This window comes from Mustela putorius, unplaced genomic scaffold (genome assembly GCF_011764305.1).
Source record: "Mustela putorius furo isolate JIRA1106 unplaced genomic scaffold, ASM1176430v1.1 tig00537301_pilon_pilon_pilon, whole genome shotgun sequence".
Lineage (NCBI taxonomy): Eukaryota > Metazoa > Chordata > Mammalia > Carnivora > Mustelidae > Mustela > Mustela putorius.
This window is the reverse complement of record NW_025422439.1, coordinates 1,634,340-1,658,811: the sequence shown is the minus strand read 5'-3', so window position 1 is coordinate 1,658,811 and position 24,472 is coordinate 1,634,340. Positions and strand designations below refer to the sequence as shown.

Genomic DNA, 24,472 nt, shown 5'->3' with positions numbered 1-24,472 from the left:
CCTGTGCCTTCCCAGGCTGCTCACTGAGACAGAGAGACAGATCTCCATGAAGCCAAGCGCCAGGGAAAGGTTCAACTGTGAAGTCAGAGAGGATCTTCCCATTCAGCTCTGTGGTAGGGTCTAAAGTAGCCATACTGCTTCCCGGGTTGAAGAATGAGTGAATGACAAATGTGTGGCAAAAGGAAGTGACCTGCAAGTAATGGTCAGCAGTAAAGTAGGAACTGGAAAGGGAAAAAAAAAAAAAAGCCTCCTATGGTTCTTTAAACATTAAATCTGATCATTTGGGTCAAATGCGTGGTATGTTATAGATGCAAAATCAGGATGATCTCCGTCCCTCCCACAGGCAGCATCATGTTGAACATAAGCTGAGGGAGCAGGAATGCCTTGGAATCCTACTTTTGTTATCCATGAAATGTATTTCTGAGTATGTTTGTTGATATCTCCGTGCCTCAACTCCCCCATCTATAAAATGGGATTGCTCAATCAGCCTATTAAAGGGCTGTTCACAGCACTTTGTAGGCAAAGTGAGTGGAAGCCATGATCAATGTAAGACCAGTGATCAGGATGTTAACAACAAGAGGATCACTTCTAGGGACTCACCTCACAGCCTTTGACACAGTGAATCAGGGCGGGATGAGGATACCACTTGAGACCAGCCGTGCAGACAACTCTCTGCAGAGAGAGGGAGAGAGCAGTCAGATGGGTTTGGGGCTGGGAGGAAGCCATCTCGTTGTTGGCACCCCACGCAACCACCCCACATCTTCTTGGATCTTCCAAGTCCTGTCTTCACCCTGGCATTTACATGGATAATTTGCCCATGGATAATTGTACTTGCAGTAACAGGAGCCATAAGATTACAAAAGTATTTGTGTTTGCTGTAGGTATGATCCTGTATCTCCCTGGCAGGAATGAGGGCTGAAGAAAAGCAGAACTGGGGGATGAAGACGCGGTCAGAAAGGCCCTTCAGGAGATTCTTGGCTGATGTTTGATCCATGGGTGGAGTTAGGAACAAGGTGGGAAGAAGGAGGAAGGGCAGAGGATACATACGGCTGCGGCAGGGAGAAGGGAGAATAGTGTGGAGCGGGGTTTTCCTACACATGGGCTGAGGACCACGTTCATCGGGGTCCCTGTGGGAGCTCATGAGGAAGGCACATACTTCAGAGTCACCTTGGATCTAATGCATCCAAATCTCTGAGGCCAGGGCCTAGGACTCCGCAGTACAAGCCTGCCAGATGACTCTGATACGCACTACAGTGTGAGAGCAGTGGCCTGTTTCCGAACCCTTGGAGACACAGAGAACCTTTCTTGCCTCCACCTGCCACCATGCCCTATGGGCCACTCCAAGTTCCCTGACACTGTCCACACTGCCACACCTCTGTGACCTTGTCCTTGCTGTTCTTCTTCACTGAAATGCCCTTCCCCATCTTGTCTCCTGGAGAACATTTAGTTCTCTTTTGCTTGGCTGCTCATGACTTCCTTCCCCTGTGGTGCCTTCCCCAACCCCCCTCGGAGCATCTAGGTTTGCATGTGTGTATTTATTTATAACCTCCTTTAATAATAATAATTGTTACTATGATAATGACAACCAAAATATATGGAGTTCATTTGTGGTGCTAATTACTTTATGCATTATCTTATTTATTCCTCGTTACCATGCAGTGAGTTGGGCACGAATCTTGGGTGATATGGAGAATGAATACCCCAGGCTCCGTAGCTGTTTCGGGAAGAAACCAGGACTCAAGACTGAGCACTCGTTTTAGAAATTATTTAAGGAAGCTCATAACATAAAATCCAATAGGAGGATAATTTTTAAAGGAGGTGAAAAGAGAAAGATGAAACTGGGAAGGTCCGTAGCATCAGGACTGGGGCTAATGTGATGTTCCCAGAAGCTCCTTTCTCTATGTCTTACATGTCATGCCAAAATTATAATGATTTCTTTAAAAAATAAAATGAAAACAACCTGGAGGCAAATGCTTAGATCTGCAATGAAAGTTAGTGTCAGGGACCAGCCGTAGAGGGCTATGTGATCAGGTCTTGCTCTCCTGGATGACTGCCAGCTGATTAATTTTCATTAAGAAATGAACAGTCATATGGGTCAGAATACGGAAAATCACATGACCAACCCAGTTTCTCCCCGAAGGCAGACCTGTATGGGAGCCCCACCATAATTAAGTTTCTTGGCGAGCTTGGAACAAAGGGAATCACGTGACTCCAAGAGCGGGCTAAGATGGGTTGGTGCCTTTCTTTCCTGCCACACAGCATCTGGGGTTCACCCTTGGGTCATCCATGCCTAGAATGGCGTCTGGCACGTGGAGGATGCCTCATAAATGTTTTTGTTATAAATGAATAAAGACATATCAAAATAGAGATGATTTTTATCAATGGGCAGGGTTTTCTTTACTTGAATTCCTCTGTTCTAGAACATCAGAAGAGCCCTTACCATGCCTAGCACAATGTCTAGAAAACCGGTTTAGCATAGGCAGAATTAGAGTCTTAAACAACCAACCTAAGCTGAAGATCTGCCAACCAGTCTTGCCATGGGAAGTCTATTACGTAGACTACATCACTACTACACCCTGCCCCTTTCTACCTTTTCCCAATACACCTAGACAAGGTGACATGCGGGAAAGACCTTGGGCATGGGCTGTGTCAGGTGTGGATGCAATTCGACTTGAAATTGCTTTGTGGATTTCCACTGTGAGGCTGGGTTCTCCTGTCTGTGAAATGGGTCCCGAAAATCACCTCATGGGCTTGTCGTGATGATCCACGGAGATAAATGGTACGGGACTGATTAACTGAGGACCTGGGTTTGACACATTTCTGTGTCTCCCCAGGATCCAGCCTGGAGCAGAGCAAACAAGTATATGTTGACCAGATGAGGGAGTGTGAGTGGCTTCCGGTGCTCCTTTCTTCCAGCTTAGCTACTCTGGTGCCCTCTGCTTCCCAGCCACAGGGCCAGAGGTGGAGAGAATCACCTGCTTTCATCCTCTGTGAGACCTGACCCAGGGTTTCATCTTTGGTTCTGAGAGTCTGTCCCCAGCCAAAAACCAGGGGTGCTGGAGGGGCCCTTGGTAATGGCTCAAGTAATCGAACACAGCAGGGTCAGGATCCACAAGGGAGTTGATGCCCATCCCTCCCCCTGTTTATCCGAGAGAGCTAATTTAATCCGCCTGTAGGAGTGTTGTGGTGTGGCTGTACAAGGCTCTGTCAGCTGAGGTTTACCTGGACGTGAGTTCAGAGAAAGGACTTTTATACTATCTGCATGAGCCTGTTGATCTTTCCAAGGCTTTTGGATTTTCCACTATTCCTTAGGGCTGCATGCCCTACCTGTCCTACGACAGGGCCCCTCTGTATGTGAGCAGAACTGGCAGAGGGCAAGCAGCGAGAGCTGCTAGGCTGTTTACACCGCAGATTGGGAGATCCCCGGTGGGGGCCCTCCAATGTCAGCCTTGTTCCTTCGGGTGCCAGGGAGACCTCTAGCCCAGTGAGAGTGCTTTCAGGCCAGGTTTTGTAAGGCGGCTTTCGTTTCCTGCCGTGGTGCCTAAGAAGAATACATTGTCCTTTCTTCCCAGCAGCAGTGACCTTCAGCATCGCCATGGCCAGCACCACCATCATCTTCATCACCATCACAGCACCGTCACCAACCCTGTCATCATTATCCTCATCCTCATCCGCACACGCCCTGTCCTCAGATCTTTATTTAATTCTTACCCTAACTACAGGAGAGGTACTATTTTTGAGTCTGGGCTACACGGGAGGAAACGGACCGCAGAGCATTGACCAACCTGCTCTAAGCCATGCACGTAGGCAAGGACCATCGGGAAGTAGGCCCGCAGCTCCCTGATTACCAGATCTGTATTTAAACCCTACGCTCTCCTTCACATTCCCCTAGCCCCCAAAACTAGAAATATAAAATAGTTTACTCTCTGGCCTGACGGAAAGACCAAAGTTCAGGAAGGTGGAAGGGCTTTCAGAGGAAAGTAGGCAGGGGGCTGGGAGTGGGCAGAGTGTCTCCAGATTCCAGGATGAATCCCAGGAAAGATGCGGTCCCAGGCAGAGTTTAAGACCTGTGAGAAAGCATCATAAGAGAGCCTCCCCATCCTAAGACTCAGATTGAACACCCCTTCAGATGCCATGTACGATGAGCCCTCTTCTCCTTAATCCTCCCTTTGATGTGTAGGGCTTTCGGTGAATGAATGATATCGTTTAACTTATGTTTGCCATTCATTATCACGTACAGAGCTTCGGGGTTTTCTTTATAAGCCCAAGCACTCGGGGCACCTGGGTGGCTCAGTGGGTTAAAGCCTCTGCATCCGGCTCAGATCATGGTCCCAGGGTCCTGGGATCAAGCCCCGCATCGGGCTCTCTGCTCAGCGGGGAGCCTGCTTTCCCCTCTCTCTCTGCCTGCCTCTCTGCCTACTTGTGATCTCTGTCAAATAAATAAATAAAATCTTTGAAAAGCCCAGGCACTCTTCAGCCTGAATGCCTTGTGCTTAAAGAATGCCTGCCGTTTAGAAGGACCTCATCAGTGTTTCTGAGTGAGCGAATGAACCAGTGACCAAATGAGTGAATGAGAGATCTCACTGGCTTCTGGACCCATCTCTCCGGCATGGGCTTCACCTGCAGGGCACACGCTGTCTCGCCTCTATACCTCGGATAGACTGGATTCCATGCTCACTCAGAACCCTTCTACCTCTGACTCCAGACCCTTGACAGGGCATTCCACAGAGTGGCCTTCCTTTCAAGTAATGAATTCTGCACCCTTTGTCTGCAAGTGTCGCATTATGATTTATAATATAGAAGGTGGTTACCTTGCAAGACGAAATGCAGGAGAATTAGCCCTGGGTTCAAATTCTGATTCAGATGTATTAGCTACATGAACTGGGCAGTGAACACCCAGTGAGAACTTCAGCTTCGTGTATAGAATGGTGATACTGTTGATCTCATTGGAGTATGGTAGAGATAAAGTGAGGTAGCATTTGGACCTGCCTATCGGTGCCCACATATCATAGGTACTCAGTAAATGGGGACTTCCTTTCCCCCCCCCTTAAATACCTCCCTCCCTTTCTTTTTCTTCTCCTCTCTTTCCTCCCTGCTTTCATCCTCTTCCCAGAAGCCATTATAAAATCCAAGATCCCAGATGCCTAGAGGAATCATATAAGCCTCTGAGGCCGCGAGCTGCTTTTGCCACGCACAAGTTGAGATAAAGGGGAGACTGGGGTGCTCCCTTGGAGCTGGGGATGGAGAAGCTGCTACCCTGAATTCCAGATGCCGGGGCTAGGAGTCTGCCTCATTCAAAGGTTACAAGCCAGGCTTCCAGGCTACACAACCCACAGAAATGTTCAGTCTAGCACCCAGTGTGCTTGACAGGCCTCAAAATTATTTGCCAATATTTTAAAAAAAAAATTAGAGATTTTATATTTTAAAGACTCCAGATTTCTCATATTCAAGACAAAGCGGGGACTCTAGCCATACTAAGCACACATTTCCATACTGCCACACGGGGCTCAAGCTGCCCTCTTGGGAAGCAGGATGTGCTTCCCAGAGTTCACCGCTGTCTCCACCTCTCCCTGCAGTCTCTCCAGCTCAGAGCCCGAGAGATATTGCCACCTGTCACTGAGTTTGTATCATATCCTTTATGAGATGTGAGGAAGATTCCTCCATGTCCCTATTGCTTCCAACAGTGCATGTGGGGCGACGGGGGTGGGGGGAGTGGGCGCTTTCAAAGGGGGAGAACTTTGAAAAAAATAAAGGGACAGAGTGTTTTTCTTTATGAAATTAAGCCTAAAAATTTTAGTACACCTGAAACCAATATAATTTTATATGTCAATTATACCTCAATTAAAAAAAAAAAAAAGCCAACCCAATAGACATGATCTTGGGGGCACAACCATTGCCTGGCATGGGGAGGGAATGACCTCTGGGGAGCCAGAGATCCCGACCTGGGGAGTGGTTTCAGGAGTGGCCACAAACATAAACACGGATCCAACCTTACACGGAAGATCAGCATGTGCATTAAGTCTCAGTAAGAAGAAAATTTAGAGACTCATTTCTTAAGTTGGGTGTTTGTATTATAACACACATGGGTGTTTGTATTGCATTTTAAGTGTCTGAAATATGTCTAGTAAATCCTGCTACTATTATCAATAATATCCGAGGTGTGTGATATACAGAATGACACCCAGGCCTGCTTCACGCACTGGTCCCACCAGCCCGGTTCCCGTGGGGATCCGACTTCGGGACTCTTGATCCAGGACTATCTCTCCTTCCACAGACAGGCAAACTGCAGCTTATAGCCCTGATAGGATTTGCCCAAGGACAGACAGCAAGAACATGCCTGAGCCTGAATGAGGACCTTGGTCACTTGACCCCGCAGCCCTAAGTATTTGGCGAGCACCCACCGCGGGCTAGGCACGAAAGGGAGCACCGTGGCCTGCCTGCACAAAGGTCACCATCGTGCTGCGCTCATCATGGCATGTGATCTCCGTGTCCATCTCCCACTCATCTAAGTAGGCGTTGTTCTCGTCACACAGGCCGATGCGTGCAAAGTACTTAAAACAGGCTGTCGTGTGACATGTGCCACTGTGGGCTTCGGCCGGCTCACGTGGGCCCAGGAGAGGCAGCGGTGCCTGCCCTGTCCCAGCTGTGTGTGCAGTGAGGGCAACTTGGGAAGCTGGACATCTGCCATGGGGGGAATATTGACACCATGGTAATTGGCAAATGCTACAAGTTAGAGTTCTAGATGGTGGCTGTTTTCTGGGGGTGGGGTCGGGAGGGGGTGCGGGGGGAGCGCAGAGAGCCAGTGGTGAACTATCCCACAGCATGCTCCCTGGTAGGCGGTCAGTGAACAGTTGGTTTTTATTATTATCGTCCTACATCCCGCAGAAACTGCATTTTATATGTCAATTATACCTCAATTAAAAAAAAAAAAAAGGAACAGCTGCCCATGAGACTGCCCAGGGGCTCTCTTCCCTTCCTCTCAGGCAAGGGGCTCCCCTCGCTGAGGTTCCACTTCCTCCCCTGTAAACCGGGGAGAGACTGAAACCCACTCACGGGGTGTGGGCTGTGTGTGTGCAGGAAGCATGACCCAGTGCCAGATTCACAGAATCCAGGAAATGTCAGCTCGGACCCCGCACTTCCTTCCCTGGGGACAAAGGTAAGGGGAGCTAGAGCCCAGCAGGCCCCCACCCCCGCACCTCTCCACCCCTGCGCCTGGCCCCGGTGGGAGGCAGGCCTAAGAATATAGGACTCCCCTGCCCCCGCCCAACCCCAGGCCTCTGCTCTGGCCTGGCCGGGCTGTGCCTGCTCTAGCCGCTCTGGCCGCTCTGTTTCTGCCTAGCTCTCACCACCCAAGGGGGCAAGGGTGCAGCAGAGGCCAGCTATTCTGCCTTATTCCTGGAAATCATCAATCTCTGCCCTTCACCCTCCTCCCTGTTTCTACCACATTTTTTTCCTCCTGGATAATGAGGCCTCCGGAGACCGGTGGAGGTCTGAACCTCGTTATGGCTCTCTCCGTAGGCCGGCATCAATAAAGGGTCGGCAGACCAGGGAACTGGGTGGGGGCTGGGACGGGCCGGCGGCGGGTGGGCAATTGGGGAAGGGGGGCTCGCGGGCTTTCCAATCCCTGGATTTATTTCACAGTGAATTATAACTGAACTCTATAGTGCCCAGGGCTCGCAGAGGGAAGGGCAGGAATGCATCCAGGGCGCAGAGAAAAGGCCTGAGTGGGAGCTGGGCCAGGGGAAACTGGTCTGAGTCCCAGGCGGAGAAGACCTCCGCTACTGGGGTATGAGGGAGGTCTCCTGTGTCTGCTCTGTGTAGGAGTGTGATGCCCCTGCCTTCGGGTATATGGAAGCAGGGCAGGGGAGAGGGAGGGGAATGGAGCTGAGGCGTGGCACTGTTCTGGCTCTGCTTCCTGGGCGACCCTGGCCTAACCCCCTCCCTCGCCGCTCCTCCATTTCTCTGCCTGTACAATAAGGGGCTTATACTTGATCTCCAACTTCCTTGAGCTTCTGACATGGGGTTCTGTGCGTGCCCCTGGGTGTGGACAGCACAACTGCATTCGCCGGGGTTATTCCGTGAGAGTCTGTGTGGGTCTCTGGGTTAGCAGTGGGGTAAGGCGCGCCGAAGGCAGAAAACAGACGAGCAGCACGAGGTCGGGGAAACAGCGCTGTCTAGGGAATGCACAGAAGAATCAGGGGCAGACAGAGGGGAAAGCGTATGGGTGGGCGGGATGCGGGACAAGGTGATCGGGGTCTTAGGAGAGGGGACAGAGAAACAGCGGAGACAGAAGCAGGCAACTGGGGCTCGAGTGGTAGATGGGGCAGAGAACGTCGGGGAGAAGGAGGAAGGGGAGCGGAGGGAAGAAGAAGAATGCTGGGGTGCACAGGGGAGCGGAGTGGGTGTCCAAGGCCAGCGCCAGCGCCATGGGCCAGTGCTGAGTAAGCCCTCGCGATCATGCCCTCAGCTCATTTGAGAAATAGTACACCTCGTATCAGGTTCTGCCTGGCTATCCGGAGCGCGATCCGCAGCAGGAGGGCATACAGCGAGCCCCACCCCCGCACCCCAGGCAGAAAGGCTGGCCGACAGGGACATCGCTGAACAGTGCCCTGCGTGCCCTGCTTCCCTGTTTCACATTCTCCAGGTTGAGCCAGTGCCCAGAATGGGTACATGAGGCCCAGGGTCCACACTGCCCTTGAGGGCAAGAGTGGGGTCCTGCTTCACCACAGGGTCATGGATGGACCAGGTGACCAGGAGAGTGGCCAGCCTCCAGCTGGACCTGGGCAAGGACAGCAGATGTTGAGAGGCAGAGCCTATAAGGTCTCTGGCCAGGGCCACGCCAGCTTGACTCTGCGGAAGAAGCACTCCCTTTGGACTCAGGCTTGGGCCCGAGCCTTCTTCGCGCTGGGGCCCGTCGCTCACTCCTAAGATCTCCGTGTCCCCAAGCAGGGACTGCAGGAGATGTCCCTTGCTCCGTACAATAATTCTGGGGCTTAAATACTATCTCGTGTGTTGAGTGCTGGGCACGGGAACACCGTGGGTGCTTCCTAAGCAGTGGGTGTTACGTGTTCCCCAGATCACTATTAGCTGCTTTCCATCCAACAAGTAAAGCAGGGAGGATACCAGAAATCTAGGCCATAGGACGCGGAGGGCCTTCTAAGAGCTGGTCTGGAGAAGCCAGATCGCACTATACTCACAGATACAGGCCCAGTCAGACAGACAGGGGTTTGTGACCCGGTCAGACAGACAGGTTTTTCTGTGTGTTCTCAGTGCCTCGGTGCCCTCGCCTCTAAACTGGGGACAACAGTCCTCTTATTCCTGGCCTGCCATCAGGATTCAGTGGAACAGTGAATCCTGGTCAAGGGGAAGTGTGACATGCTGGAGGCCTGGAGAAATGATGGTGAACAGAGCCCCCTCTCTCCGCCCCCCCCCCCCGAACAGATGTGATGAGTCAGTGACCCGTAACGCGCGCGCATCATGTGTGAGAGAACGAATTCAGGACCAGGGCATAGTAAGTGTCCAAGGGGGTCATTTCCCTCCCCGATCCACCAGGGTCGGCCCCGTCACTCACCTCTACCCGTGTGGGGTTCAGCCAGTGCGGGATGTCCCGTACGGTCACGTTCACTGGCAGGATGATGGACTCGCTGTTGTGGTCCAGGCACGAGGTGACACACTCCGACCCTGAGGGCAAGCACAGTGTGAGGCCACAGCTCAGCCCACAATCCCCCGATGCCCATGGGCTGCTCTCGCACAGCGAGGGCCCTCCTGCTCCTGGTCCCCTGTGGGCCAGGCCACCCTGGCCTTGAAGACAGTGGAAAGAAGAAAACTCCCAAAGGGGCAGCCTTTGTTCTCAACGACTCTGTTCCGGTCTCTAGTCCAGGCCACACCCATCACCGTGTTCGTCTGCCGTGAGCCCCTTTTGGTCACGCCCCTCCTCTGCTTGAGAACATTTTCAAGGTTCCCCAAAAGCAGGACAAAACGTAATCCCCTTCGCCCAGCATGCATGGGCTGCCATGGTCTAGTCAGTTTCATCTCCCATTAACCATCTTCACGCTTTGGGTGGTCCAGCCAGATTGCCGTAGGTTTGCCACCCGAGTCCCACAACCCCTTTCCTCTATGTTTCTGCTCCCATTCACCCCTTCTCCAGAATCACCCCCATCTGCCTTCTCAAGGTCAAATCCTATCAGTTCTTCATGGCCCACTTCACATCTTCCAAGAAGCCTGCCCTGATCTTTGCGCCTGAGTGAGAGCAGTGTTCAGCAACGAGGAGTCTCTCAGGGCTGGCCTTACGCCCTCCCTGTGCCTGCCTTCCCACGGTTACAGTGATGCCCCAGATGGACAGGGATGAGGGGGACTCATTTGTGAGCCTGGCCTGGTGCCTGATATGCAGGGACGGTGCAGGAAGCATCAGCCCCCCCTAGCCCCTCACTTCCTGCTTGCGTGATGCTTCCCCACATGCCTCCCCGGTGCTTTTAGGCCCTTCCTACTCTTCTTCAACTAACGCACTATTAATGATCCCTCAGACCTCCACCCAAGTGCTGCCAAGTGCCTGCTCCGAGGAGCCCTCCCTGCTTTCCTGATAGACCAGGCCCTGTCACAGGGCACTAGCCCCTTCCCACGGGCTTGGGAATGGTTCTCTCGATGGCTCACTTCCCTGCCAGACTGTAAACTCCTGAAGCCAGCCCTCTCTGTGCTCCCCGTTCTCCACCCAGAGCCTGGCACCATGCAGGGCAGCAAGCATTTGTGAAACGAGTGAGAGAGACAGGGAGCGAGCGAATGCATCCGTGGACAAGGGACTGAGGGGTGAGGGAATGCGCAGGAGGACATGCGTACCGCGATGGGGGAGTGAATGAATACAAGACTGCATCTTGGATAAAGAAATGGAAGAATGAAGGCATTGATGATAAGCGGGGACAGGCAGGTACACAGCAGCCCTTGATGAGGCACAGCAACTTTAAGCTGCGGGCTGGCAAGTTGACTGTAATTTGGTGCATTCACTCTCCACCCTGCCCTCACACACTGCGAAGTCTCCTGAGAATCAAGCCTATCCCATGAGGTGTCCCCAGGACTCTCAAGCCATGCTCATTCCTGTGGGCAAAGGACAGATGTGACAGAATCTGACCAAGGCCCTAAGGAGGCCGTTCCCTTGCCTGAATGCCAGGACCACCCCTGAACATGAAGTGAGTCCCAAGAGACAGCCAACTTGATTCCAGTAGCCATTCAAAGGTTCCCTTCCAGGTGCACGCATGTGTGCATGTGTGTGTGTGATGTCTATGTGTATATCCACCCCCCCACCCACACACACACATACACTGTCTATCTACGAGGGCCCTGCTTGTTGCCATCTTGGCCTCTGAGAGACTCACCAGGACTGAAGAGGGACAGGGGTGGAGTGGCAGGCCTAGGACAGTGTTTAAAACCTCTTCACTTTAAACACAGGGCCCCCGAGCCCAAAAGGTGGGGGCCAGACCCCTGGCCCTGCAGGTGGTTGTCACTCATTCTCTGGAATACCCTGTGCTGTGTGACGGGTTGCCATCACACCCATGTCTCAGGTTAGAGATGTGCACGGAGCTCAGGCTACAAAGCAGACGACTTGGGCCCCATCAATTAAAACCCACGTCCCTCTGCCTTCTGAGCCCAGCAGTGGATACAGGGGAGCCCAACAGAGGAAAGAGAAAGGAAGATAGAGGAAGGAAAAGAAATGAGGTGGCGGGGGTGGGGAGCGCTGCAAAAGCACCAAAAAGATGAGTGAGGGGAATAAGGCGGGGGGAGTCACGAAGCAGCTGGAGAAAGTCAGCGCTGCGTGCTTATCATGAAATCAGTTCTAAAGGAGTATTTAGGGAGCGAGGTAGAAACAAGGCTGTGATGATAAAATCCTCTTTTGCAAAAGCAGGAGGTAGCCTGTGAGGCCATCCCTGGTCTGCTCAGCAGCAGTCCTGTCCCCCCTTCCCCGCAGCTCCCTCCCCTGCACTCTCCCCCGACCCCCCGCCACACACACAGGGCTGGGGCTTTAGGCCCAGGCTGCCCTGTTGTGATATATGAGCAGGAACTGGCATCATTACAGAGGGTGATCTCACCGGGCCTCTGCCTCTCCTTCCCTGGGAGAAGGAGGGAGGGTGGCAGCCCCGGGGGTGCAGAGGGGACAGTAGCAACTTTCTGAGCGCTCTTGGTTGCCACAGAAGCTGGCCTGTGCTGCCCGGCGGAGGAGCCCAGAGGGGACTGCTCTGGGCGGCTCCAGAATGTGTCCTCCAGCCTCTGAGCCCACAGGAAGGGACTTCACCCCGATTATAAGGCCTTGAGTCAAATCCCCTCCTTGGTGAGGGGGGCTGTGCACAGGGAAGGGCCCAGCCTGGGCTTCTGATCTGGGGGTCTCTGGAGGTGACGAAGGGGAGGGACCTGGAGGTCAGGAGGGAAACCTGTTTTCCCGCCTTCCCTCCCAGGGTCCCACAGTGCCTTTTCCCTCTTAGCAACCACCTCTGCCACCTTCCCCAGAGGCCCACCACCATGCACGGATCACCATATCCATAAGAGGGACATCTGTCTGGCAACGGGACATGGGCACAGGGAAGAGAAGGACATTGAGGCTCCTGTGTCGTACTGACTTCTTTCCCTTCCTGCTTGACTTTGAGAAAGCTCAGTGGGCAAAGGGATGCTACGGTACGGCCATACGTGTGCCTCTGTCTTGCTGGGCGAGCGAAGAGCAGGGCCGTGTGCTGCAAGATTGTGAGGGCGGTGTATGCACCCGGGGGCCCCACAGCGTATCTGGGCACCTTCCTGCCTATGTAACATGTTTCAGGGCCTCAGATGCATCTGTGCTTGTGACGTGTGTGACTCTATGTCACACGTGTGTATGTGTGTGTGCGTGTTAAGTGATGTGTTTGTGCAGTATTTGGCTGAGGTGTACGTGCTAGGCATGAGTTTATGCTGCATGTATTTGGGTCTGTTCGGTTATTGAACATTTGTGCTTGTGTTTATTTTTGCATGTGTGAATATATTTGAGTAGATCCGTGGAGGTAGACAGGCAGGAAGTCTGTTTCTAAAAGTTTCTTTTTTTTCTTTTAAATAGAAGTCACTTCATCAAAGTTTTCCCTCCCAGGAACACTTAATACCAGTCATGAGTGTAACTGAATATTCACTTGTGTATCCTGGCTGAGTTGGGGGCAGGGACCCTATCACAGACCTAAGTGTCTAGAACCACCTGTCAGGAATGATGGCAGAAGAAAGCATTGGCTTTGGGATAGAGCATCCAATGTTACTGACCATTGCGACACCTGCTGCCCTAAACTTCTAGAATGCCTATATTGGCAGATCACGCAAGATAACCCCTCTCTGCAAACGTCGGGCCAGGGTCCTTCAGATGGCGGCTCTGTAGGAACCTGAAGTCCCTTCTGAATCATCAGAGAGAGCTTTTCTCACCCACACAGGAGCTGGTGCTCTGGGCTCAATGCAGGAGCACCGATTCCTGGTCTGCTTTTAGGTGAAGAACGCATGTGTGCTCTCAGGCTCTACATTTCCGTCTTTGAAAGGAGGTGGTCAGGGGCCCCCTACACCTCCCCTCCCCAAGCACAGGCCTTGCTTCTGGACAAGAAGTGACAGCTCCCGTTTTGCTGGATGCAGAACTTGTTGGCTCTGTGTGACTGGGAGTGAGTGTGTGCGTGATAACCTCCCGCTCCAGACATCCCTGGTGATTATCCCATAAATCACGCTGGCCATGAGAAAGAACATCCAATTCCCTGGGCTTTTCATCATGGTCAATTAGGGAATCAGCCCAAGAGGTCAGCACCACTGCCCTCCACTGAGGTCAGACTCAATGCACGCCCAGTTCCCCCAGAAAGCCTCGGAGCCTGTGATTAATGCCTCCGTCCAGATGCCTGGTTTCGACCAGGCAAATCCCTGGCATCAAACTCCAGGTTGTCTCCCCTCACTGTGGGCACTCTGTGAGCTAGCCTGTCACCACACAAAGAGCCGTTTGAACATATTCTTTATCCTCCCAGTGGGAGGCCACTGAGACGCCAGAGGAAGAACTGGGGCTCCAGAGGAGGAACGCTGTCTGGCTTCGGGGAGACTCTGTTATCCCTTCACGTGCCCATCTCCTCATCTGTCATGGGTCGTTGAGCAGATACGAGAAGGTGCCTCTCAAGTGCTGGCTGCAGGACCTAGCCCGCTGTAGGTACTCATGAAGGATTAGTAGGACGCACAATTTAAGATGAACCGGGGACCACCACTGCTTTCTGACACAGGGTGTGTGTGCCTTTGCAGCTCTTCCCCTCCACGCCACAGGGTTCCTTGTCCGGAAGCCCATCTCCTGCCCAACAAGCTCTTTCGAATCCCTATAGAAGTGTCCCTTCCCCTGGGAACCTTCTAGGTCCCCCGACACAGCGGTCAGCTCTTCTGTGCTCCCGTGGGACTCTCCAAACTCCCCGAAATTTCTTCTCCAACACGTGTACCCTCAACTCTCTCTCTGGGAGCACAGGACCTAGTCTCCTTCATCTCTGTCTCCCTCCTACAGGGCATCGGGAGTGGTGCCCCGTCAGCCAGCGAAGCACTGGCCCCAGGCTTGAGAAGGACCTGTGCCACCCCGCCGCCCTCACGCGCCCACCGTACCTATGGCATAGCCTTCTGGGCACTGCAGTTTGAGGTTGCCGTTGAGCTGGTCCGGGGCCGAGCACTGGCCTTGCATCTCCTGGCAGATGTGGAAGGAGCCACTCCAGGTGCCATCTTTCCGGCAGTGGATGATGTTGCTCCCACGTCCCTGAGCAGCACAGACCACAGAAGAATAGTCAGCGCGAACTGGAGGGACTGCCACCCTCACCGTAATCAGCCCCTCAGAGTAACAGAGGAAACTGTTCCTCATCTCCCCAGAGCACTGGAAGTGTTAGCTAGAAACCCAATCATCCAAAAATAGAGGCACTGTTAACATTTCTGCTTGACAGATGGGGAAACTGAGGACTCAAGTCAGGAAACGTGTCCAGAGCGCTCCAGGGAGCCTAACTCCCATGTTTTCTGAACCCTAGCTTCGAGCTCTTTCAGAGATTTCAGTCAGAGAGATTTCTGTGTTGATTATTTATTTATTTTTTTAACTGAGATAGAAGGTGACCAAACACTCCCAAACGCACCCCAGCTCATACAGTAGGTAAGAACATGGGTCTTGGAGCTGTCTCAGTGCCCCTCCCCCAGTTCTTTAGAACAGGCGTTACACAGTTTCTCCATCTTCCGCAAGGCAGTAGGCACACGCAACGTGTAGGTTCAGTCCTTGCTCTGAGCCTACTTCCAGAGTCTGGGTTTCTAATGGGAGGTCTCGCTCTGCGGACCAGCCCCTGAATCCAAGGACCATTTCTTGGTGCCCAGTCTGTGCCCGGCTCTGTGGGGTTCAAAAGTCAAGTGAGCCGTATCGGAGTCAAGTATGGGTCCGCGTGAGAAAGACAGTCACGTGAGCAGCCAGCCAGCCACGTCAATACGATGGTCATCAGTGCTGGGCTGGGAGGTCACGGGGAGAGTAATGGGTTGTCAGGCACAAGCAGAGAGGCCCCGTAGAGGAGGTGCTAAATGGTAAAAGGGTTTTCAAGGATGCACAGAATCACAGACAGAACAGGGATAGGAAGACCTTTCTGGAAGGCCAAAGGGCATGGGCAAATGCAAGGAAGTACAGTGAGCAGCAGAGAGCTTCCCAGGGGCTCTTGGCTGGCGAACCAAGGGAGGACGAGCTGGTAGGGCAGACGCAGGGTGGGGCCTTCACTGTCAGCGTATGGAGTTTGGACTCAACCCCCTGAGAATGGAGAACGCTGGGCGGTATCCGGATGGGGGGCCCTCCACTGCAGAACAAGCTGTCTATTCTCTCCCTCTTTCAAGCTTTTTAGATAAGCAGAGAAACTCTATAGGAGTCGCTGACTGGGCTCCACCAGGACGAATATCTATGCCTTGGCTCCCATGCCCTGCAGCTTCCATCCAAAGTCCCGTGGCTGGCCTCCAGAGCCCGCAGGGCCTGAACTCTGGCTCCCTCTCCATGGCTTTGCTCCCTACAGCACCACCACCAACCTTGAACGTCGGCTTAAACCACCTACACTCTCAAGTGCACCCTAGGTGCTCCCCTGCCGCCATGCTTCCGCACACCCGCTCCTCCTGGCTGCTGGGTTCCCTCCCCGCCCAGACCCCCTGCCTAGCCCAGAGGACCCCGTCCTAGTCCTGCTAGGATGCACCGCAGGGTGCACGCATCAGGTCTCTACACGCTCTGCCTCTCTGTTTCCCATCCATTCCCACCTAGAGGACCAACTGCTCAAGGCCCCAGACAGTGCCCCCTTCGCCCCGCCTCCTCAGGGCCACAGCACATGACAGGTCCCGACCCCCCGGTCCACTCACTCATCACTCGGTAGGTGTTTGTGTTCCCTCAAGAACCGCTTGACAGAAGACAGGGTGAGCAGACAGGGAGTCATGGACGGAGACTGCTCCGTAAGCAAGAGCAGAAACGAACGTGTGGGTGACGGGACACACGCGTGAGCGAGCAGAGGGTGACACGGGGGGACGAGGGACTAGGAGAACCAGTGCAAGCAGGAGGAAGTGAATCAGCCCGCCGACAGGGCTGATGAGGCGGAAGCTGCCCTGTCTGAGAAAACAGCTGCAAGGAGACAGGGTTCCGAAGGGAAAGGGGGGCCCTCTTTGGGCCTCTCGCGCGCCTGTCCGTCTGCGGCGGGGGCCTCGGTGGCCACGGGACAAGGGTGGTCCATCCCGCGCGGGAAGCTGTGGGACATCTTACACGGTCCTCCCCCCCGAGGTTCTGTGAGAGCTCACGGAGAGTTCAGGCCACTTCATGCGGCTTCAGAGAAGCGACTCTCCCTCCTGGAGCCCCAGGCCCCAGGCCCCATGATTCTGCTGGGCCCTCGGGGGAATAGGAAATTGACCCCAATTTCCTGGAGCCTTGGCCTGGGCCTATGATGCATTTGGCCTCCAGCCCCTGAAGGGTTGCAGACCTCAGCACTACGTGGGCCAGAGTTGGCTGGGGACCTCGGTTTGCAGCAGAGAACGTATTAGAACTAGCTGGAATCTGCTCAGGGAATTTCGCCATAGACAAATCCACTGTAGAAGGTTCCACCGGAGAAGAGGGGAGTAAAGGGCCCGGTCTTGCTGCCTCCAGCCTCTCTCCTTCCTGCCCAGTTCATCAGGCACTCTCGGCTGCTGATTAAATCTTCTTTAAACAAGTACATCACCCTTCTGCTAAGACACTGCCACCTTCCAAACAAGTCACATCTGTGGCCTGGCCCTCCAAGGCCTCCACAGTGGAGCCCAGATGACAAGTCTAGCCCCATCTCTTGCCACGCACCTGTCCTTCCTCCTAGTCTCTCGGTTAGCTCGTCTCTCCTGCACATTTCTCTTGCTTCCCAGCTCTGCACCTTTGCCCTCGCTGTGCCCTCCGCACAGCAGACTTTCCAGAGCCTGTCTGGATTTCTGAATTCCCCTTTAAGACTAGATCTTGGTGCACTCGGGGCTTACCTACCAGCTAGTACAGAGCCTCAGAATTAACCCTTGGTGTTAATCTAGGGTGACCACGAAGACCTGATGTTGAGGATGCCATCCGAGAGAAGCCAAGAGCACTGGGCAAGGAGCCCACCGGGTACACGTGGCTCTGAATGCACGGTTCTGCATGCTAAGGTGAAATCTCACCCCAGAGGGCTAAGCATCCCTCACCAAAATATTCTGCCTCTCTGTGCCTGGGAGTCCGTCTGTAAAAAAGCATGTGCACTCTCTCAAACTCTCTTTAGTCACAAAGATCCACAGAGCGCTAACGGCATATAATAATCCCATTATCAAATACCCATTAGGTGCCAACTGTTTTACAGGCATTTAAAACCCCTTTGATTAACACAATAGAGTAGAAATCATACCCTTGTTGCAGATTAAGAAACTGAGGCTCGGCTGGGAAGTGAACAAGTGAGTTTTTTAAATGATGCCAGTGTAGGGGTGCCTGGGTGGCTCAATGGGTTAAGTCTCTGCCTTCGGCTCAGGTCATGATCCCAGAGTCCTGGGATCAAGCCCCACATCGGGCTCTCTGCTCAGCGGGGAGCCTGCTTCCCGCCCCCTCTCTCTGCCTGCCTCTCTGCCTACTTGTGATCTCTCTCCCTGTGTCAAATAAATAAATAAAATCTTAAAAAAAAAAAAAAAGATGCCACTATAATAGAAGCATAGACTCGAGCCAAACTACACAGGTTCAAATCCTGGTCTTGCAACTTCCTAGCTGTGAGTACCTGGGGAGGCTTCTCAACCTCTCTGTGTTCCTTAATTTCCTCCCCGGTTACATGGGCATGGGGTGCACTGCCTGCAGAGTCGGCACGAGGACCGAATAAGTAAGTAAGTAAGAGCTCAACACACATGAGGGCTCTCCCAGTGTCAGTGGAGGTGCTAGGCCACTCCGCGGCTGTGATCTCTAGAATCCACTCAAGGAACACCCACATTTTAGAAACGGCAGCAGCTGGTGTGGGAAGGCAGCACGGCCGTGACAGGGGGAGGGCCAATGCTAGAGGCGGGTCTTCTGACCATAAGCCTCCGTGCCTCTACTACACTGGAGGGGAGAGGCGGGGAGAGGGAGAATTAGATTTCTTCTTCTTCCTTAGCAGAAATGGAAATAGACAAAATAATGGCAGAGAGACCATGGCAGCCTCAGAGCGGGACATGAAGGGCTAAGCTTTGGACGCGGGCTAACGGAGGAACAGGAATCTCAGGGCCCCCACCCCTGGCTACATAGCGTGGGGCGAACCACCTTAACTCAGGGAACCTCAGCTTCCACCTCTACGGAATGGGGCAGTAATGCCAGACGGATGCCGCAGGGCTGAAATAAAGTGGTCTGTGCAGAGCACTCAGCCCAGGCACTGGCAAGTAGAAAACGCTCAGTAAGTCGCTGCTGCTATTAATTACGTAATTCCCAGGCAGTGCCCTTTATGCACTTTGCATCTTCCAAGTAAGATACGAAGTGACATGTAGCCTTCGTGTATGGGGAAGGAATGGCTGAAAATCGGGAGTGGGCAATGACTTGGTTAGGAGATTAGAGGTGTGGAGATCAGACTCTGCTGGTGCCTTGCTGTGTGACTTGGGGCGAGTCTCTTCCCCTCTCTGGGCTCCAGAGGTCCCATCTATAAAACAAGTGGGTGGCAGGGGGGGATCTCCTCGGTCAAGCCCACCTCCTGTCAAGTTTCTAACTGGCTCTCGCCCTTGACAATGCTGCAACCAGAAGTCACCCCTGCCTGGAGAGGCGTCGTGCGTATGAGGACTCCCCATATCCACAGCAGAGCCCCTAAAGGCATGAGCCAGACGCACGCCACGGGCAGAAAGTCTTTCTCATTTCAGAAGGGCTTTTATGGCCACCTGTGCAACCCGTGCACTCACCTGGGTGTATTACTGACTCTGCGCCCACCCTTTCTGTCTTGCTCTGGCTGAGCAGCTGGAATCCCCATTAAGAGCATTACTTCATCTACAAGCACCTTTAGTCTCTTCCTCTGCTGCAGTCCCCATGTGTGCATCCCCCACAGACTCCATCCCAATCACAAGATGGCTGTTCCCATATCACCTACAAATACCACCTGCCCCCGTGCTTCTCGCATAGAACTGAGCCTGAGTTACTGCCTCAGACAGCTCAGAAGCATCTCAGCTGGATTAACTGTTGGGGCAACTGGCACTTCTCCCTGGCTATCTGGGGATAGAGCTCCTGCCCTTTGCCACTAGCCTGCCCTGGAAGTGTTCAGGGGCTAGGAAAAGCGGAGCTGTGGGGCCCGTCAGCGCCACCCGCTCATTCATAACCGTGTGCAAGACCTGAGCCTCCAAGACTTCTTCCCTCATTCGGAAAAGGGGATGTTGGTTTCTTTTTCAAATGTCTGCTGGGAATTGTCAAAATGAGAGAAAGTCTGGCTCACCAGCCTGGAGTCCCGGAAACACTTGAAGTAAAGAAGCTATTATTACCCAGGTTCTCTATCTTGGTTTACAGAAATACTAACACTCTAAATTCGAGAGCTGAACTGGCCAGTATGGTAGCTACCATATCAGTGTGGCTGTTTGCATTTAAATTTGAACTGTTTAAAATTAAATAAAGGGTGGGCGCCTGGGTGGCTCAGTGGTTAAGCCGCTGCCTTCGGCTCAGGTCATGATCTCAGGGTCCTGGGATCGAGTCCCGCATCGGGCTCTCTGCTCAGCAGGGAGCCTGCTTCCTCCTCTCTCTCTCTCTGCCTGCCTCTCTGCCTACTTGTGATTTCTCTCTGTCAAATAAATAAATAAATAAATCTTAAAAAAAAAAAATGCTTTAAATAAAGGGTTAAAACCTCATTGCTCAGTTGCTCCAGCCACGGTTCAAGTATTCCCTAAGCCAGATGTGGCCAGAGGCCGCCATACTGTAAAGCACAGATCAGGACAATTTTCATCCCAACAGAAAGTTCTTCTGGGCATTGCTAGACTAGAGAGTTCCTGTATTGTACAGGTTTCCTTGAGCAATAAATCAGGTTTCCTTATGGTTCACATTGGGTCTCTCCATCCCACACTGTGGCTTCATACATGACAGATGCCTTCTTTTCTAACTTTCTGGGGCTACCCACCAACAGAGGGATAACCTTCAGGCCACTGCCTTTATTTCTATAGGAGCCTATGTGGAGGATCAGGGATTCTCTCCACTAGAAGTGACCTTAAAGGAAAGCTAGTTCACCTATGTCTTTCTTCCCCAGGGCTGCCATGCATGGTGGCACAGGTTGTATACTGTACAATTTCAGGGGTTACTCATAGGCATACTCCTATCTATACTTTCATTACCTTATTTAATCCTGACAAACCATGAGGCAGGAAGTAGTATATCCCCCACCATGAGAAAACTGAAAGTTGAAGGGTTAAACAACTTGCCCAAGTCCTCCCACTGGTAAGTGGTGAAGTCAGTACTTGAACTCAGAGTCCAGATCCAGCATCCTTCTGGCTCCCAAGGAACAAATGAACTGGAGGTTTCATTCGTCAATTTGCTTTTAGAGGCAGTGGGAGGGAGTACATGAACTTCCCCTAGACTAGTCCCTGTCCTCTTCTGCCAGGATCTGGAACTTGTTTGGAAAGCAAAGAATTCCGGCTCCATACAAGCTGTTTAATTCAAGATGCTCTGGGCCGTACATTTCTGCTGTGTTTACAGGCAGCTAGAGGGGATCTGAGGTGAATACTAGATTTGGCTCTCAGGCCCCTGGTCTGAGGGTAGAAGAAATTCATTTTCGGTACAAACTAGAAACGTCAATTGTATTAGGAGCCCATTTGGCACACGTCCCCTCATTCTTTGAGCCGACAAGCAATACCCCGCTCCTTTGCGTCTAGCCTCTCTGCCAGTTGCCAAACAGAACTGCTTGAGTCGTCTGATAAATTTACATTTTCCTCTCCTTTAAATACAAACTGGCCATGAAAGGTACTTGGCAGGCCCCAGGCAGACTGGGTTTCGTTTGATAACATGACCGCGGCCAGAATAGTATTTGGCTCAGCAGTTTGGGTAACTGTTAGCAACAGTTTTATGTAAGGGAGGAAGAGGGAAGCCGAGCAGCCTGCGTGAGGCCATGGTAACCTCCGGCCTCTGCTTGTCCCAACACCGGCTTCTGCTTCCCTGGCGGGCAAGGATGGCAGTGACCTGGGGGATGCAGACATCTACGAGTGTGCGTGGCGAAGGGTTTTCAGGGGGTGTCTGTTGGATTCAGTCCATCCACAGCTGGGAGCATCCGGATTCTGACTCAGGAGACACCAGCTGTGTCACCTCGGGTGGTTGAGTGACTTCTCTGAGTGTGAGTTTTTCTCATTTAGAAAATGAGGTTGTTTTGGACACTCCCCATGGCTCTCACGGCTTGATGTTCCCTGAGCACCTACTGGGTGTCTGGCACTGTCCCAAGTGCTGAAAACTCAGGGCCGATGAAAGAGGTGGTCAAGCACTTCACAGCCTGGGGAAGGGAGCACCTGAAATGTGTTACAGGGCAGTGTGGCCCGTGCTAGGGTGTGGGAGACTTCAGGAAAATGGCACTGAGCCCAACCATAGAAGGGACCTCAGGAAAGAGTTCATGAAAATGATGGCGCCAGAGGGGAGGGAGGATGGGCAACACAGGTGCAGGGGAGTGGGAGGTACAGGCTCCCAGTTATGGAGTGAACAAGCCACAAGAATGAGAGGTGCAGCACGGGGACGATAGTCTACAGTAGTGTGACAGCACTGCATGGTGATAGATGGTAGCAACACGGGTGGTGGGCACAGGACGACATATAAACAGACTTGTCTGATCACTGTGTTGTACACCTGCAACGAATCGTGTGTTGACCATCTTTCAATAAAAAAGGGGGTTCCTGGAGGAATGGGTGCCCAGGCTGGTCTGGGAAGGAAGACGAGGACCGAGGCAGCTACCAAAGGGGGAGGGGCTCTTTCATTGACAATGCAGAGGTGAGATGGTGTGCAATTGCACGGGAGGCCTGCGATCCACCCCAAGGAGTTGGGAGTTTGTCCCCCGGGAGACAGGGGTCACTGGTTCATGAGGAGCTTTAAGCAGGAGAATTGTGATAAGATGTGTGCTCTGAACACATGGCTTGGGCTGAAATGCAGAGAGTCCACTGGACGCTTAGCCGATTGAGCCACCCAAGCAAGAGCAGGGAGGTGATCGGAAGACTGCACGCAGCTCAGTAAGGAGATGACGGTGGCCTGAGTTACTGTGGCAATACCAGGGACAGATGAGAACAGCTCTGGGAGACATCCTGGAGGCACAATGAGTAGAACTTGACCATTGTCTGCATGTGAGGAGCAGGTGAAGGGGGCTTAAAGGTGGCTGTTTGGCAAGGCCTGGCCTTGGCAGGGTTAATAAAGACGGTTGAGGCCCGGCTGCAGGTGAAGCCAGCCCTGAGTCCCACACAGCTGCACCCCAGCCCCACCTGGATGAAGGTCCTTGCATACCCCTGAAATATAGGGCTCAGCCTATCAACCCCAAATGGCTGGTTTATCACTGTGGAACCACTGGTGGATTTATCATTTCCCTTTTCCGTTCAAGATTCCCTACCTGTCTTAGAAGGAGTAAGAGAACTTTAGTCATGGATTCCTTCAGCAGGAATGGGTGGGAGTGCCAGACTTCCTCTCAGATGCCAGGGGATGGAGCTAAGATCCAAACCCTGCTATCTCCTTCTGGTCTCCCATACTTTCCTACTGTTCTCCAGACTCTATCCTAATCACAATGTGGTTCCCCTTTGCTTCATGCTGGCAGAGTCAACTGATGTCTGGAGGACATGGTGACCTTGCATTTTTAAACACTCCAGGAACAACCGCAGCTGATGGTGGTGGGAAGTTGGCTAAACCACCCTGGTCACTCCTATCACAGTAACTCAACTGGGGTCATTTTCCTGCCATGGGACTCCATATACGCTTCCCTTCGTAAGAGTTTTAACACTAACCATTTCGCAAAGCTAAGAATCTCTGAATCAAAATAGGATATTTAGGGAGGAAAACAAAGCTCAGGAAGATTCCCAAAGAAGATGATCAGAACCCAGTTTCTTAGCTTCCGCACTGGTGCGACTGGCTGTCATATCTGCAGAGTCTCCTGAAGGATATTATTCTTCAATAAGCAGACAGGAGAGGGCCCAAGCACCAACCTCAAGTTCAAGGAGTCTTACCTGGGCAGTATCGCTGTCTTCGCACTTGATTCGACACTCGCTGTTGAACTGGAAGCCATTGGTGCACTGGTAGAGCCCATGGAATTTTGGCGGAGGTGGGTCACAGGTCACAGGAACGCAAGCTCCCTCCTGCCAGCTGCCATCTTGGGTACACTGAATCTTGAAGGCCCGTCTTCAAAGAAGAGATCAAAGAAAAATGTCTTAAGGATTAGATGGCTAGACTCATGCCCTATGCAAACACCCAAGGTTTTCTTGAGCCAGCTGGCCTCTCATTTCTCTTTCGCACTCCTGATCCCCTAACCGCCCTATCTGTTGGTAAGCGCCATGCGTAGAGATTAAAGAAAATTCATCAACTTGGGGCAAGCAAGAGTTTCAGACATTCTCTCAGTTCCATGTGGGCTGAAATAAACTCAACTCCGGCAAACTCTTGTCTTTTCCCTTCCTTCTAGAGTGTTCTGATGGTAGCTACTCGGCTAATGATGATAATCATACCTACCATTTATTGAACAATTACTATGTGCCAGGCACTTTGCAAACACTTTGCAAACACACCGTCATTTGTTCTTTACAATAATACTATACAGTAACTGGTATCATCATCCCCACCTTATCCTTGAAAAGTAGAGGCCCAGAGAAGTGAAGTCGCTTGCCTGAGGTCACACAGCCAGTAGGCAGTTACTAACAATGTCCCTATAAACTCTTACAGGGCTGCATACGATGAACAGTAGGTATTGCCTCCAGCAAAAAAAAAAAAAAAAAAGAAAGAAAGAAAGGAAGAAAAGAAAAGAAAAGAAAAAAGAAAGAGTGTTTCCTTATAATCAGACATCCAGACCTGGCTCTCCTGGCT

The 24,472-nt window shown here is 52.4% G+C and overlaps 1 protein-coding gene across 1 annotated transcript in view; it reads right to left on the bottom strand.

Moving 5' to 3' along the window:
- The window catches only part of PAPPA (pappalysin 1), a 234,524-nt gene that overhangs the window by 17,493 nt on the left and 192,559 nt on the right, over positions 1-24,472 (bottom strand). Inside the window, exons 17-20 of the mRNA XM_004774071.2 lie at positions 23,626-23,797; positions 14,605-14,752; positions 9,572-9,681; positions 601-672 (exon numbers count right to left, since the gene is read on the bottom strand). Coding sequence (XP_004774128.2) covers positions 601-672; positions 9,572-9,681; positions 14,605-14,752; positions 23,626-23,797 — 502 coding nt within the window. The remainder of the gene's footprint in view (positions 1-600; positions 673-9,571; positions 9,682-14,604; positions 14,753-23,625; positions 23,798-24,472) is intronic.